Source organism: Rhinichthys klamathensis, unplaced genomic scaffold, assembly GCF_029890125.1.
Source record: "Rhinichthys klamathensis goyatoka isolate OS25496 unplaced genomic scaffold, OSU_Roscu_1.1 h1tg000635l_1, whole genome shotgun sequence".
Taxonomy (NCBI): Eukaryota; Metazoa; Chordata; class Actinopteri; order Cypriniformes; family Leuciscidae; genus Rhinichthys; species Rhinichthys klamathensis.
Window position 1 is genome coordinate 202,436 of NW_026607081.1, and position 15,132 is coordinate 217,567.

General features: G+C 38.3%; 1 protein-coding gene across 1 annotated transcript in view; it reads right to left on the reverse strand.

Annotated features, from left to right (window-relative positions):
* Positions 1-15,132, reverse strand: part of LOC130076234 (cadherin-11) — a 105,096-nt gene that overhangs the window by 55,569 nt on the left and 34,395 nt on the right. Inside the window, exons 3-4 of the mRNA XM_056241249.1 lie at positions 1,862-2,156; positions 1,601-1,720 (exon numbers count right to left, since the gene is read on the reverse strand). Of these exons, the coding sequence (XP_056097224.1) occupies positions 1,601-1,720; positions 1,862-2,156 (415 nt within the window). The remainder of the gene's footprint in view (positions 1-1,600; positions 1,721-1,861; positions 2,157-15,132) is intronic.

The following is a 15,132-nucleotide window of genomic DNA, read 5'->3' on the forward strand; positions in this document are numbered from 1 at the left end:
GATTTTGGCAATGTTGCGATTAAACTTTACCACATGTAAACATAAAATTCCGATCAAACAAATGCGATTAAGCTCATAATCATAGTAACCATAATCGCAGTTAAATATGTGGGTACAGCGATTTTAATCGCAATAAACTGGCATGCAAACGCCTTAATCGCATTACCTCTCTGACCGAAGTGTGCATGCGCTCGGACGTACACAGATGCCGTGTGTTGTTCACACAACTTCATGAAATTATTTCATGAAGTTTTCCGTCTACTCCGAATAGCTGAAATCTGTCTCTGCTCCTTATCTTACAATTACAATGGTTACAGTGGCATCACGGCGCAGAATAATATCCAATACGTCTATATGTATCCGGACCTACTCGACCCGCTCTGAGCGGGATTCAAATCGGGGTTGTCTGCATGGGAAACGGGCGTGCTAACAAGGATGCTAAAGACCGCAGCTCATGCCGGTGACCCTGGTTCGAATCCTCCTCGGAGCGGGTTGAGAAGGACCGGTTACATTTGCCGCGACCCAGATGGGAATGAGGTTTAGGGGGTGAGTGTAAAGTAGACCAGAAAGAGCTGTGTGAACCTCACTCATTCAAATCTCAAGAGGCACACTAGCGACTGCAGTTGGTAACGTCCTTGTTAGAGCACCCGCCTCCCACGCCGGAGACCCAGGTTCGAATCCCGCTCAGGGGTGCATTTCCCATACAACGACTAAACTCGCTGCTTAACTCCCATTGTACGAGGCATCGTTGAAGAAATCAACTAGCTAGTCACGACGAAACCGTATTGTTGCAAAGTGGTCGTTGATTAATGATGTCAAGCAGGTTTTGGAGTAATAACTTCTTTTAATTAATCTGTTTGAGATCGAATTAATGCTAGATGTTTTGCTATAAATTAGGAGTATTTCTAATTTTTCTCAGTTATTTTGCTTTATTTCCAGATTCAATCATAGCTCATGCGCACTCTTCAAAAACGGTGCTTTAAATCTCTTGACAAACTAAAAGACATAAATGACATTTGTATGTATTCTAAATAAAAGACACAGATTGTACTGAATGTCAGCTTGCTTATTTTGCTGACAAGAAACTCTGCTTCTAAGCACAGGTCGAGAGCTGTCGTTCCAACCACACAACTTTGCGATGCTGCTTGGGAATGTTCGTTGGACTCGTTGAACTATGCTGATAACGACGGAGCTTGTGAACATAGTTGGCTGACGATGCTTTTGGGAAACGCACCTCAGAGCGAGTCGAGTAGGAGCGGTTACACATAGAAATGTGTTTTGCACTTGATGAAAGTGGATTACAACAGTGGCCATCATTTGTGCTGTGCATATGTGAATAATGGTGTTAAAAATAACCACACTTCTTAGCATATTCAGAATAATGAAGATTGCATGTAAACGGGAGTGAAGAGGGTTGCTCGTGTCATGTTAACATCTTTCTGCGATTAAGCCCTTACTCTGATGGTGCACATTTAACCATAGTCATTTTGTTAAAAAAGCTGAGTGCATGTTTTTAATGAGGTTTTTGGACCACAGCCCAATAGTCAATAACCCTTCACTTAAAAATAAGAAATTTTACAGAATCTAACAGAACACACACCTGACTGCGGGTCCACAGTGAAGTATTGCTGGCCTTGAATCACTGAATACACCAGTTTGGCACTGCTCCCATACGTTGGGTCATCAGCATCTGTGGCTGTCACTTGAATAACCGATGTGCCTAGGGAAAGAAAGAGACGAAATAAGAGACGTTTTTGACAAAGTCAAGGTTCAATGAGCATGTGACCCTCCATCTTTTCTTCCAAACACAGCTCAATGACAGCAGTCAGAGGACATTTGCGTGTGCATCCGAGCGCAGTACCGATGTTGGCCATCTCAGGCACGGTGGCGCTGTACAGATCGCCCTGGAACACAGGTGGGTTATCGTTGATGTCTTGCACGCGGATGATGAACTGGGAGGATGGCTCCAGGGCTCGGCCGGTCTGTCGGTCTGTTGCCGTGGCGATAAGGCGGTACTGGTCCTTCTCCTCGCGGTCTAGGGGTTTGGTGACGTGGATATTCCCCGTCCTGCTGTCAATGACGAACACCGAGCCGGCCCCTTCACCTTTTAAAATGTATTTCGTGCGTCCATCACCCCTGTCCACACTCGAATGAAGCTGAAGGAATGAATAAAAGGTAGAAAAACACAAAATATGTTAAGAAATTCCCAAAATCATTCCCAAATTCCATTTCTATGAAGCCTGTCTATACAGTATTAAAGGGAATTATAATATGATCTGTAGTGTAATACAACATATTTTTAATAGTTTGCAAATAATTTGGTTGAAGACTTCAGCTGATCAAAATATTTTAGCTTATGTAAAACACAAAGATGAAAAGATGAAAATTATTCAATAATATTATTATTTATTAAAGGCTTTTTTATTTTTATTTTTATTTATTATGGCTTTCTAAGGCTTTTATGTGTGGTCTCATTTGATATTTAGGGTGATTGTTTCATTCTGTAAATGCAATATGCTCAAGTCTTTCTAAAAATTAATATATTAAAGATACTATTACTGTTGGCACATAATGCCAAGGTTGAAATGTTTGGGGGCAAAAAGAATTTTTTTGTTCTTGTTGTTGAAAGAAATTTTCAGCAAGGACGCATTTAATTGATCAATAGTGACAGTAAATAAAGACTCAATAAATTAGAACTTTCTATTCATCAAAGATTCCAGAAAAAAATGAATCACAATTTCCACAAAAATATGACAGTACAAACTGCACAACATTGATAATAATCAGAAATGATTTTTTAGCATCAAATCCGCATATTCGAATGATTTCTGAAGGATCATGTGACACTGAAGACTGGAATAATGATGATGAAAATTCAGCTTTGATCACAGGAATAAATTATATTGCATACCAGGAAGGCAGCAGGTAAATCTGAAGTAGACTTTGAGATATGAAGAACAATTTCCCCTAAATTTATAATGCATTTTATACAGTACACAGGCCCAACAGAAGGTGTTACCTAAATCTAATGCTATTTTCTCACTTGGATAATACTCTTTTCTAAAAACATCCCGTGAAAATAATGACTTCAGAGACCGTTTGGTTCCATGTGAATAAATAACTCCATGAGGTAATGAGATGTGTTTGTTGTTTTCAGTAACTGAGATCCTCTACGGCCTAACCACACAAATGTAACATCCGAGCATAAAAAAATGACATGAGGGAAAAACTGTCTGTAATAAAAGTGCAGCTTTACTAATAAAAAGGCATTTCCCTTTTTAATACTTTCCGACAAAGTCATAATTGCTATGGTTGAGCTCTGGGCAGGCAGACTAATCCAGGATCACTGTGAAAGGGCACCTTTCACCAGGGGCTAAAAAAGACCTCTGTGTCCAGATATCCAGTGTGTCTGATACGAGGAGCACCAGGTGTTTTTGGACTGATACGGGGCTGATGATTGGCCGGGCAGAAAATTCATTAGCTCAGCCGACCAATAAGGTCACAGGGGACCTGTGAGAAACATGGAACATAAACGTGCCAAATAAACCTGAAAACCAAACATGCTTTGGCTATGAAGAAACAATAGAATAGTGTTCACTGCTTATTGCCTTTCTATTTTTTTATAATTGTAAACAACGCAGCCTGTCATTACTGCGAAAAAATAAAACATTTTTAATCCAGTATGTGTGAAAATGTTTAAAAACTCATGGCAATCTGATTAAATAATGATTTAAAAAAAAAAAAATTCAAAATCACATGTTGATAATATTATGTGTCTGAAATTGTTTTGGATTCCATAAATGCTGCACTATATCAAGTGTCAAACATTTTGTAGTATTGTCTGAATTCTGAGCAAAATTTCATTCTCTTTGTTGTTTCACTCAAAAACTGCTTGCCAAACTCACAATTAAATAACACATTTCAAATCCCAAAAAAAAAAAAAAAAATCTGAATTGAACTGTCCCATAAATGTTGTTTCTTATGCTCAAACAGCGTTAAAAAGTATATTTTTCAGGCAAGGATAGGGTACTAAATGATTTTTAGCAATGTAATGTGACGGCACGTCCGTATTTCATATGTTCCTAATGTCTTGTACCGTTAATCATGGTATCACGTGGATGAATATGCATATGCAAATGATATGCAGATGAGGATATGCATAGTAAAACTAGGCGTTGTCAGCTCCATATATGGTTACTGCGGGGAGGAGACGCATGTGCGCACAATCTTCCGCTGACTGGGATTTATTAAAGGGATAGTTCACCCAAAAATGTAATTACTCACCCTCATGTTGTTCCAACCCCGTAAGACATTCGTTCATCTTTGGAACACAAATTAAAATATTTTTGATTAAATCTGAGAGCTGTCTCACTCCCGAATAGTTGAATAAAGTCGTTATTTTTGTTGTTTTTTTCGCACAAAAAGTATTCTCGTCGCTTGATAAACTTAAGATTGAGCCACTGTAGTCACTTGGACTATTTTAACGATGTCTTTAATAACTTTTCGAGGCCGGCAAGTTCAATCCCTGAAGAAGCCTATGGAGGAGTGATCCAGCTCTCAGATTTCATCAAAAATATCTTAATTCGTGTTCCGAAGATGAACGAAGGTCTTACGGGGTTGGAACAACACGAGGGAGAGTAATTACTGACAGAATTTTCATTTTTGGGTGAACTAACCCTTTAACTGTACAAACGAACCGATTCACTAAATGGAAATCAAACTTTTCGAAGCTACCGTTCGCAAACAACAGGACTTTAAAAACAGTATAGCATTTAAATAAATAAAAGATTTAAACTATAAATCACTATCATTGTAATTTTAGGTTATGATGACATATAAAAAATTATATGATTTAAAATTGAATTTCATTTTTAATGTGGTTTCTAGCTGGACCTTATCGCATGGTTCGAGCTGGAGCTGGCTTCCAAAAATTAAAATTAAATAAATGAATGATTTAAAGGAGTCATAATGTGCAATTTTCACTTTTCCATGAGAATCAATGTATGTTATGATTGACTAACGATTATACATTGGCCGGGATGCCGATATTCAAAAGTGAAGCGTTTGTTTACCCCAGGGTTCTTAAACTAGCCAACGTGCACGCGCACTCAAATACGAGATTTCAATTTCTCCCCCGACTTGACGTCAAGACGGGGCCGGATATACCATATATGGACACCGCAGAGGAGGCCCGCCCTGCCCCTCTCCCCATCATATTCAGTCAAGAAAGATGCAGAAACGTAGTGCACACGTGAGTTGCTCTGTGGTTGACTGTCATAATCCACATTCTAATGTTTTTTCTTTACCCAAAACTGACCAAACTACAAGGGACAAGTGGATGAAACTTATTTTTAATGACGCTGTTCCAACAACCATCTCAACTTGCTCAACGTTAGGTGTCTGCGCTAAACATTTCACAAAATAATCTTTTACAATTACAAATTTGGGGCAATATCAGGCGAAGTTGGCATCGAAGCTACGTTTGGAAAAAGGTGCCATTCCAACAATCAGGGACTTGCCTGAATTTGAAACGGTAAGACTGTGTTTCTATTACTATAATTTGTGTAACAAACAGCTAACTACTAATACGGTTAATGTATGTGATAAGGATAGATACATTTAAAAAACAGTCAAGAATTAATAAACATAAAGAAAAACATAACGTTACATGTCTGCAGATGAAAATGATTAAATATCTAAAAAACCACAACGTCAAAAAAGGCAAAAACAACACATTATAGCAAACGTTAATCTCTACAACCACTGTAAACTGAAAATAAAGTAGACTACATCTCCGTTAATGTAATCTACATTAAATTAAAGCTAAACTTATGTGGGAGAAAATAGCAAAAAAAACGTTTTAGCTCGTTACTGATGTTAATGTATGTCTCAGTCAAAAAAATTGTCTTTACCATTCAGAGACATGTTGATGTAGACGTCCTTCAATTGACTGTTGTTCCTCTTCCGTTTCCAGCTCTGGTTCAGAGTCTGGCTCAAACATATACGGTTGAATCCCGTAGGTCGCGGCCAGGTCGGGTTCATTAACAACTTGCGCCATGATCTCTTTTTGGAATGATATGCTGAAGTTACCTGCGGTGTCAAGCCTCCTCCTTCCTGCCACCAATCAACGCGCCCCTCATTTGCATTATTAAAATGACCGTCACGACAGCCAAAACCTCGCAACAGATCTCGCGAGACAATAATGCATTTAGAAATAAGGGTCAAACGAGCTCTGTGTTTATTTTTTTCCAATTTTTCTTTTTTAGAAGGGCATGAAATTACTATAATAGAGCGTGGGTATCAAAGTTAATACTACATTATGACTCCTTTAAACTATGAATCACCCGCTTATTTTCTTTTTTCTTTTTATTTTACTTTATTATTTTTAAGTGATGACTGAATGGTCAATTACAAAAAAATATTGATTTAAAATGTAATTAGCATTAGCTGGACCATTTATGGTAATTACCTAGTTCAAGCTGGCTTCCGATCAAATACAAAATAAATAAATGCTATATTACACAGCTGAATTACTTCCCCAACACTTCAGGCTACTAACAAAAAGTAGTAAACTGTTGTACATTGAAGCTACTTATTCGGTGGCAATATCTCTTTATCCACACAGTGCAGATGTAGTATATGAGCAGTATGTTATTGTGGCATAACAATTCTCTGGATTTTCCCCTCACCTACACACACACACACGCATGCACAATAGCAGTCTACATGTCCATCTGTGTTGTCCTCATCTCTCAGCTGTTTGCCTCTCACCCTCTTAGTCCATCTGTTTCGCTCTCTCCCTCTCTCTCTTTCTGTTTGTCCATCTGTTTAACCCTCATCTAACACCTCTCTGTCATGTTCATCCATCCTGCACGTTTCCGACAGCTAATATTCTGCCTTTGTCTGCTTCTGTAAGTGTGTGTGAGGGAGGAGAGGAGAGTTTAATGGGAATTAAGTTATTATTTCTAAGCTGGGTCAGGGTGAGAGAGAGAGAGTGAGCTGACGGCCAGCTAGAGGGAGCTGAAGGGATTATTCATCCTTCACTCCGGTCTCTTTCTCCGTCTTATCTTTGTCTTGTTCTCACAGCTTTTTGGAGTAGTACTTTAGTACAGAAGGAGAGTGTGTGTGTGTGTGTGTGGTCAGAAGGCGGCTTTACAGTGGTTTCCCATCCTGTGATCACACTCAAGCTTGGCATGCTGGGAAACTGAAGTGAGTTGAGGGAGTTTGTGATTAAAGGAGCTCTTAGGCTCTTTCCTCCAGCATCTAAAATCTCTTCCCCCTGCTTTTAGTCTTAAAACAGTGACAACTTTCCATCTTTTTCATTTGTTTGAGTCTCTCCAAACCCATTTTCCAGTACTTTTAGACTTTCAGACTATTTTTTAGACTCAATTACCAAGATGTCGAACACACACCCACATCCTCAGCACAAACATCCAGTGAGTGCACACATACGTACAACCTGTGCTGTAGATATACATATAGTCTGGTGGAGGCTAGCCTTGACTATCAGATTATTCTGGTTAAGAATTGCTCAGGATCAATCACAGATCATATTGTTTAAGGGCAGGATTATCTAAACTATGATACCATACTAACATACCGTGGTAATAATAGCACGGCAGTCTCAAACTAAACTCTAAATATATTTTCATATTGATGATATTAACCTTGCAAACTTTTGCAAATACAGTGATTGTTTTGTGCAACAATTTTTCATATTTAAATGTCAGTACTTGTGATTTTATGAATTCATATGGCTTTTTATGTCAAAAAAAAATGTAAAAAGCAAAAATGTAAAAAAAAAAAAACGGTAACGCTTTAGATTTCAGCCCGGAAAGTACTGTGTAATTAAGAGGAATTTACAGTGTAACTTTATGTAATTATAGTGTACCTATAAAGTACTTGCATGTAAGTATAAGGGAACAATATATGTAAAGTTTGGGGAATAAAGGGGAAACAACCAGGAGAATTAAAAAAATATTTATACTGTAAGTATTATAGAACTAAGGGGAACTTATTCTACTATTATGATACAACAATCTTACATTTGGGAGCAATTTAGCGAGAACACTGAGTGATATAAGATTGTGTGTATGCATTTTTATTGTTACCCTGTAACTACATGGAACAAGAGTATCTTTCCACAATATTTAAGCAAAAGTTGCAATAGTTTTCGTTTTCAGTGCACTTTAGTTAAAAAGATTACATTTTAAAAATTACAGGGTACATATCTATGCATTTATAAAGCCTATATACAGTATGTATTGGTTCACCATTATTTCAAAAAGGTACGCAGTGTTCTCGCTAAATTGCTCCCAAATGTAAGAATGTTATATCATAATAGTAGAATAAGTTCCCCTTAGTTCTATAATACTTAAAGTATAAATAATTTTTTAGAAAAATGAAAATTCATTTGAAAAATGAGGACTCATGCAATGTCCTCATATATGACGTGTAAGTTGTAATACCAGTGTAATATGCATGTCATTATACACATTTGTGTCCTCATATATCACAAAAACAAAAGCACACAGATCCCGTCTGAATGATGTCACACACACACACACACACTCAGATCCCATCTGAATGATGTCATGTCACACACACACACACGCACACACACACACACACACAATCAGATCCAGTCTGAATGATGTCATGTCAGACTTGGAATACAGCGCTCAAGTTTTATGAACTCTTATGATGCTTTTTGTCACTTTTGGCTGAAAAATATTCTATTCTATTATTATTCAATAAGCTGGTATTATTAATCTTTTCTTGCAGAAACACACACACTAAGAACATAGTGTGTATTTCTACATACATATAAATAAATACATAGATGGACCGGAGCTCTGCAGTTCTGTCAAGACGTCTGGATTAATGGATCTGTGCATTGATCATCCCTCATTACCATGTCTCCTCTCCACACACACACACACACACACACACACACACACACACACACACACACACACACACACACACACACACACACACACACACACACACACCACCACTGCACTGCTGTGCATCTGACAGCATAGGTCTTTAAATCTACAAATTAGCACGGAAAGTACCTTACACACACACACACAAATGCATTTGCATACGTCAGACCGGAGCTGTAAATTCAGACATGGCAGCGCTCAGCCGTAGCAGAACACGAGTGCACAAGCTGTCAGAGTGTTTTAAATAAGTGAGGTAAAGAACATGGATTCATAATCTCATATTAACGCTCGTCCTTCTATGGAGAAAAGCCCTGCATTTGCTACAGAGACAGATGCTTGGAATGATGTTTGGATAATTATTGCATTCTATAAAATTTTTTTAAAAAAAAGTAAATGAGTAAACATTAAGATAAGTCAGCTCAGAATGGGGGAAGACCAAAATTAGTCAAGTTTGGTATCATAAATTGTGCTTGTTTCGCTCAAATTACAGAATTAAACATCTATTTTAACTGTTGGAAGGACTGTCAGTAGGACGTGGTAACTGCATTTTTAACTGATTTTAGCATAGGAATTGTATCTCTTGTCATTCTGTTCAAAAAATTACTTGACGGAAATGTTAAAAATTGATGTTTGATATCTTTTCCAGTTCAAGCTACAATCTACTAATTAAATCGCAGTCAAACTATAGTCTTTAGAAAAGTAAATAGCTATACAACATGTTTACAAAAATATATTTTTAAATACACTTCCGTTCAAAAGTTTGGTGTCTGTAGGATTTTTAAATGTTTTTGAAAGAAGTTTCTCATGTTTACCAAGTCTGCAATATATTGTAAAATGTAATTTATACAAAATCTGAATTTTCATCATCATTACTCCAGTCTTCAGTGTCACATGATCCTTCAGAAATCATTCTAATATGATGATTTGATGCTCAAGAAACATTTATTCATGCATCATATTTTGGTGGAAATCGTGATCATTTTTTCCAGGTTCCAGCTTAGAAAGTTCAAAAGATAATACAGTACAAGAACGTTTATTTGAAACAGAAATCTTTTGTAACATTGCCATGTCTGTACTGTCATTTTTGATCACTAAATGCTAAATAAAAGTATTAATTGATTTAAAAATCGTATTAACACCAGCAAATTCCAGCACAAAAACAATTGCATGCATGAGCAGTTCCTAATTAGGGCGACAGCATCACACTTGAACAGTTCAATTTACACTAAAAACAACCAGAAAGTCCCAAAAACACACAGATTTACATTAACATGAACTAAGCAATTTGGTAATCTGAATTTCCTAAAGTCGCTTGATAGGGAGATTTGAAGGAGAGTGTGTTTCATTAACTCGCTCATCTGTAAAGATGCATGCACAATACAATCCAATACACAATAAAATAAATAAAAACAGCTATTTTTTCATGCTAAACTACTACTAGATTAGAAAAGTAGCTTTTTTAAAACAGCTGAACTTGTTATTAGCTTTCCTGTAGCTCAAACAGTATGTGTTAGCGCTTGCAACGCTAAGGTCATGGGTTCGATTCCCAGGGAAAGCAAGAACTGATAACAATGTAAATGTGTACCCTGAAATACAATGTAAGTCGCTTTAGATAAAAGCGTCTGCCAAATGCATAAATGTAAATTACACTGAAGAAATGTATTTAAGCATGTAGCGTCAGTACTTTTATAGTTAGCTGCTCCTCAACACTGCATGGTAGTGTGCTTTTCCAAACACAGCCAGAGAAACTTGTACCATATGGTTGGTTCAAATTTTGAGAGGCATGAAGGCTTTTGATCATAATAAGAGCTCTGAGGTACGCCGAGTGCTTTTCTTTAGTGCACTCTGAAGCCATTTGTAGTCAGAGAGAGAGAGGATGTATGTGTGACAGCAAGAGACAGAGGAGGAGTTGCTCCTCTGAAAGAAAGAAACAAAGAAAGATAGACACAGAACAAAGCGTCAAGTAGATCTCAGAATCAACTCTAATAGATATTAGCACCAGAGCAGCAAGACCCGACAGATCTCAGAGCCGTGAGAGACAAACACGTTTATTCTGAAATCAGAGAGAGGATGGACATGATCAACAGAGCTACTGAAGAAGAATGCACTATGATTTAAATGGCCGGAAAAGGAGAATATTGCATTCAGAATTGATAATTCCTCTTCAATTCTATTTGAGTCTGTGCTTGAAGTGGGGAAAACAAGTCGCGTTCAGAGTACCAGCAACAAGTTAGAAGTGCTGGTACTCAAGAAAAAGTGAGGGTATGCTACAGATTCAAATATAGAAGTGCCAGTATTGCATTTGAACTGAATCTGAATTTAGGAAGCAAGCAGGATGCAGAATTGCGATTCGAATTTGAATGCAAGAAAGTAGAGTTATGATCAACTGAAATTCAAATAAATGTAACTAGTTTTACAGTTTTTCTCAGTCGCTTTGGTACATTTCTCAGATCAGAACTGAAATTCTCAAAACTACCTGTTCAATCTTCACGTCATTGTGTCACTTGTGCACATCAAAAAAGCCGTTTCTCATTTCTTTGAACAAGTTGCAAATGCTTTGGTACATGCATGCAAATGATTATGTAGAATTCCCTGCTGTTTCCTAAATTATCAGTTGCTTATGTTGTGTTGATCAAAATGTATTATAATGGGTCTGTTGAATAGTCTCACCCCACAACATTTAGGCATTAGTTCATAGCATAAGTCTTTACATGCAAAATGGTTGAACAAGTTGTCATAATCAAGCATATTTCTATACATTTCCATTAGACTTCTAAATCTGTCCTGTTCACATTTCTGGGGTTTTTTCTTTGTGCTTTGCAGTGCTGTCTTTTCCTTTCTGTATTGCAATGACATGGTCTGTCAACAAATTACAGTACAAACAGTAAAAGTGTATGTGAATCTTGTCCAGTCTCTTGCAATCACACTCCCACATACACTAATGTGTGTAACCTACAATTTACAATAATTGTCATCAAAACTTTAGCCATAGTTTACATCAGAACATCCCTCCAGGGACACTGTTATATTGACAACATGACTTAGCAATTTGACTGTCTTATCCGTACACAATGACACAAGGACTTGTCATTCTGATGGCACTGACATGTTCATTGACACAGATATTCACCTTTGAGAGATGAACTAAGGATTTTGAGCAAGAGACTGGCTTTTGCAGGAAATCCATGGTGTTTTGCTATTTGTACGAGTTGTTTTGAGAAATGCACTTACTGTTTTGCAAATGTCGAGGATGATTCAAGAAATGTTCCAAAGCGACTGAGAAAAACTGTAATTATTTGGACAGACATGGATGGGTGGATGGATGGATGGATGGATGGGTGGATGGGTGGGTGGATGGATGGATGGATGGGTGGGTGGATGGATGGGTGGATGGATGGATGGATGGATGGGTGGATGGATGGGTGGATGGATGGGTGGATGGGTGATGGATGAGTGGATGGATGGATGGATGGATGGATGGATGGATGGGTGGGTGGGTGGATGGATGGATGGGTGGGTGGGTGGATGGGTGGATGGATGGATGGATGGGTGGATGGGTGATGGATGAGTGGATGGATGGATGGATGGATGGATGGATGGATGGATGGATGGATGGATGGGTGGATGGATGGGTGGATGGATGGATGGGTGGATGGATGGGTGGGTGGATGGATGGATGGATGGGTGGATGGATGGATGGGTGGATGGATGGATGGATGGGTGGATGGATGAATGGGTGGATGGATGGATGGATGGATGGGTGGGTGGATGGATGGGTGGATGGGTGATGGATGAGTGGATGGATGGATGGATGGATGGGTGGGTGGGTGGGTGGATGGATGGATGGATGGGTGGGTGGATGGGTGGATGGGTGATGGATGGATGGATGGATGGGTGGGTGGGTGGATGGATGGATGGGTGGGTGGGTGGATGGGTGGATGGGTGATGGATGAGTGGATGGATGGATGGATGGATGGATGGATGGATGGATGGGTGGATGGATGGATGGGTGGGTGGATGGATGGGTGGATGGATGGGTGGGTGGGTGGATGGATGGGTGGGTGGATGGATGGATGGGTGGATGGATGGATGGGTGGATGGATGGATGGGTGGATGGATGGATGGATGGGTGGATGGATGAATGGGTGGATGGATAGATGGATGGATGGATGGATGGATGGATGGATGGATGGATGGATGGATGGATGGATGGATGGATGGGTGGATGGATGGATGGACGGACAAATATACGTATATTCTAATTTGTTTCTTTTTGTATGTAGACGAAATGTTGCCAAAATTAGCCAAAATCTTGCTTGAGTTTTTGTTGTACCCTTTCAATTTCACACATCAACGAGGATGTCAGAGCATGACATGATTGAAGACACTGTGTAAACACTGTCAGTAGTGACCAGTCGTAAAACATTAATCATCTAGACCATCATAAAAGACGTACAGTGACGTTGCACAGCCTACCTTGGCTTTTACCCCAAATCTCATCATATAACACAATCTGACAAGTAACAGTCGTAACGGACAGAAAAAAACCACACAGTCCTCCGTGTTTCATTCCAGAATCCTTCTGTAATATATTTACAAACCCGCTGACAGCGGTCCCAAACCCGACAAACTGACAAATGTTCTCTGAAATACAGGAAATTCATCCTTGAAAACCTAAGAGCGCAAAGCCAAAGACAAATTCAGCCCCGAGTGATGAAAAGTGGGAGAGATTTACACTTCCTGCAGTCAGAGAGACTTCCTGTCCTGAGGGGGTCACATAGGAGCACGCTTGGTTGATTTTGGGAGGCAATAAAGCAAACATTGCTGTGTGTCAGACAAGGAAAGAAGCACGGCATCAAAGTGCAGCTTAGAGGAGCCTCGCTCTCTCTCTCTCTCTCTGTGGTGAGCTACATGAAGCCCCGGGCTGAGCAGTCTGCGTTCACGCGTGTGTGAGTTCCAGAACACAGCATGGCCATGATGTCAAAGCACATTCACTGCCTATTACTCTAACCAGTCAAAACACACACACACACTAACACAGATGTACACGTATTTAAAGCAAACATAAAATCAAAACGCACCCTATTTACTTCTGTGATTCACATTACTGGTTTGGTGTTGTTGTACACACAACTTGTCAAAAATCTCCACCCTACATTTTTTCCCCCCCAGCTGAATATCCCATTCCGAAAATAATATCACATTACAGAAGTAAAAAGGGGTTGCAAACTAATGGTTTCTGACTAGCATTTCCAAATGAAATGCAAAAACAATGACCGTTTTCAAGTAATCTCGTCCCAAAGTCACGTGATTGGTTGAATCAATGCAATTACATTACAATGTGAAAATTCAAAGCATCTACACAAATAACAGAAACAACAACAGAGAAAAGATGGCAGTGATGGTGGTAAAAATAAAATTATATAATATTAACAATAAATTATAATATTTACAAATAAACTAAAAATACAATATACATTAATTATTTTAATTATTGAATGATTAAGTAATAATCACTCAGTAAATGGAATATTTATTGCATTTTATAGTGTGTTTTTCCCCCCCAATATAGCTAAAGCAAAGGTGCCAGTGATAAGTAAAATGTAATAATAAAACAAATTAAAATTAAGTTAAAGCTGCAGTCCGTAACTTTTTTAGGTTAAAAATGATTCAAAATACTTGTTTGAGCAGGTACATAACCAGCCAGTGTTCAAAACTCTCTGCTTGCCTTAGCTCGATTCAAAGCGGTAAGCTTGTAATAATGTTTTTAACTCCAGTTGTGGGTCAATGACAAATAAGATTTTCAAGATGAAAAAATATATATTTTAAGCAAAACAGTATTAAAATGCATTTTTATGTCCAAAAAAATGTATGGTGTTGATTCATATTGGTTTTAAAGCATTTTAGGCAGCATTAATTCATTATTAAACAAGATTTCTGATTTTACCACCCAGAAAATGTCAGGTGGTGCGACCATATATTAATTTAAAATAATATACATTTAATGTACTTAGCACTACTGAGACTTGTAAATATGAATCGTTGTAGTGTCTAAAATGCATGTCACATGGTAAATTTCCTTTCCATTTCTTTATTTATTGCCCTTTTATTCCAAATCATATAAACGGCTGCTTTTCTGTGTTCAAACACCCATTTTTCCATAAGAAATTTTTATGTTTTG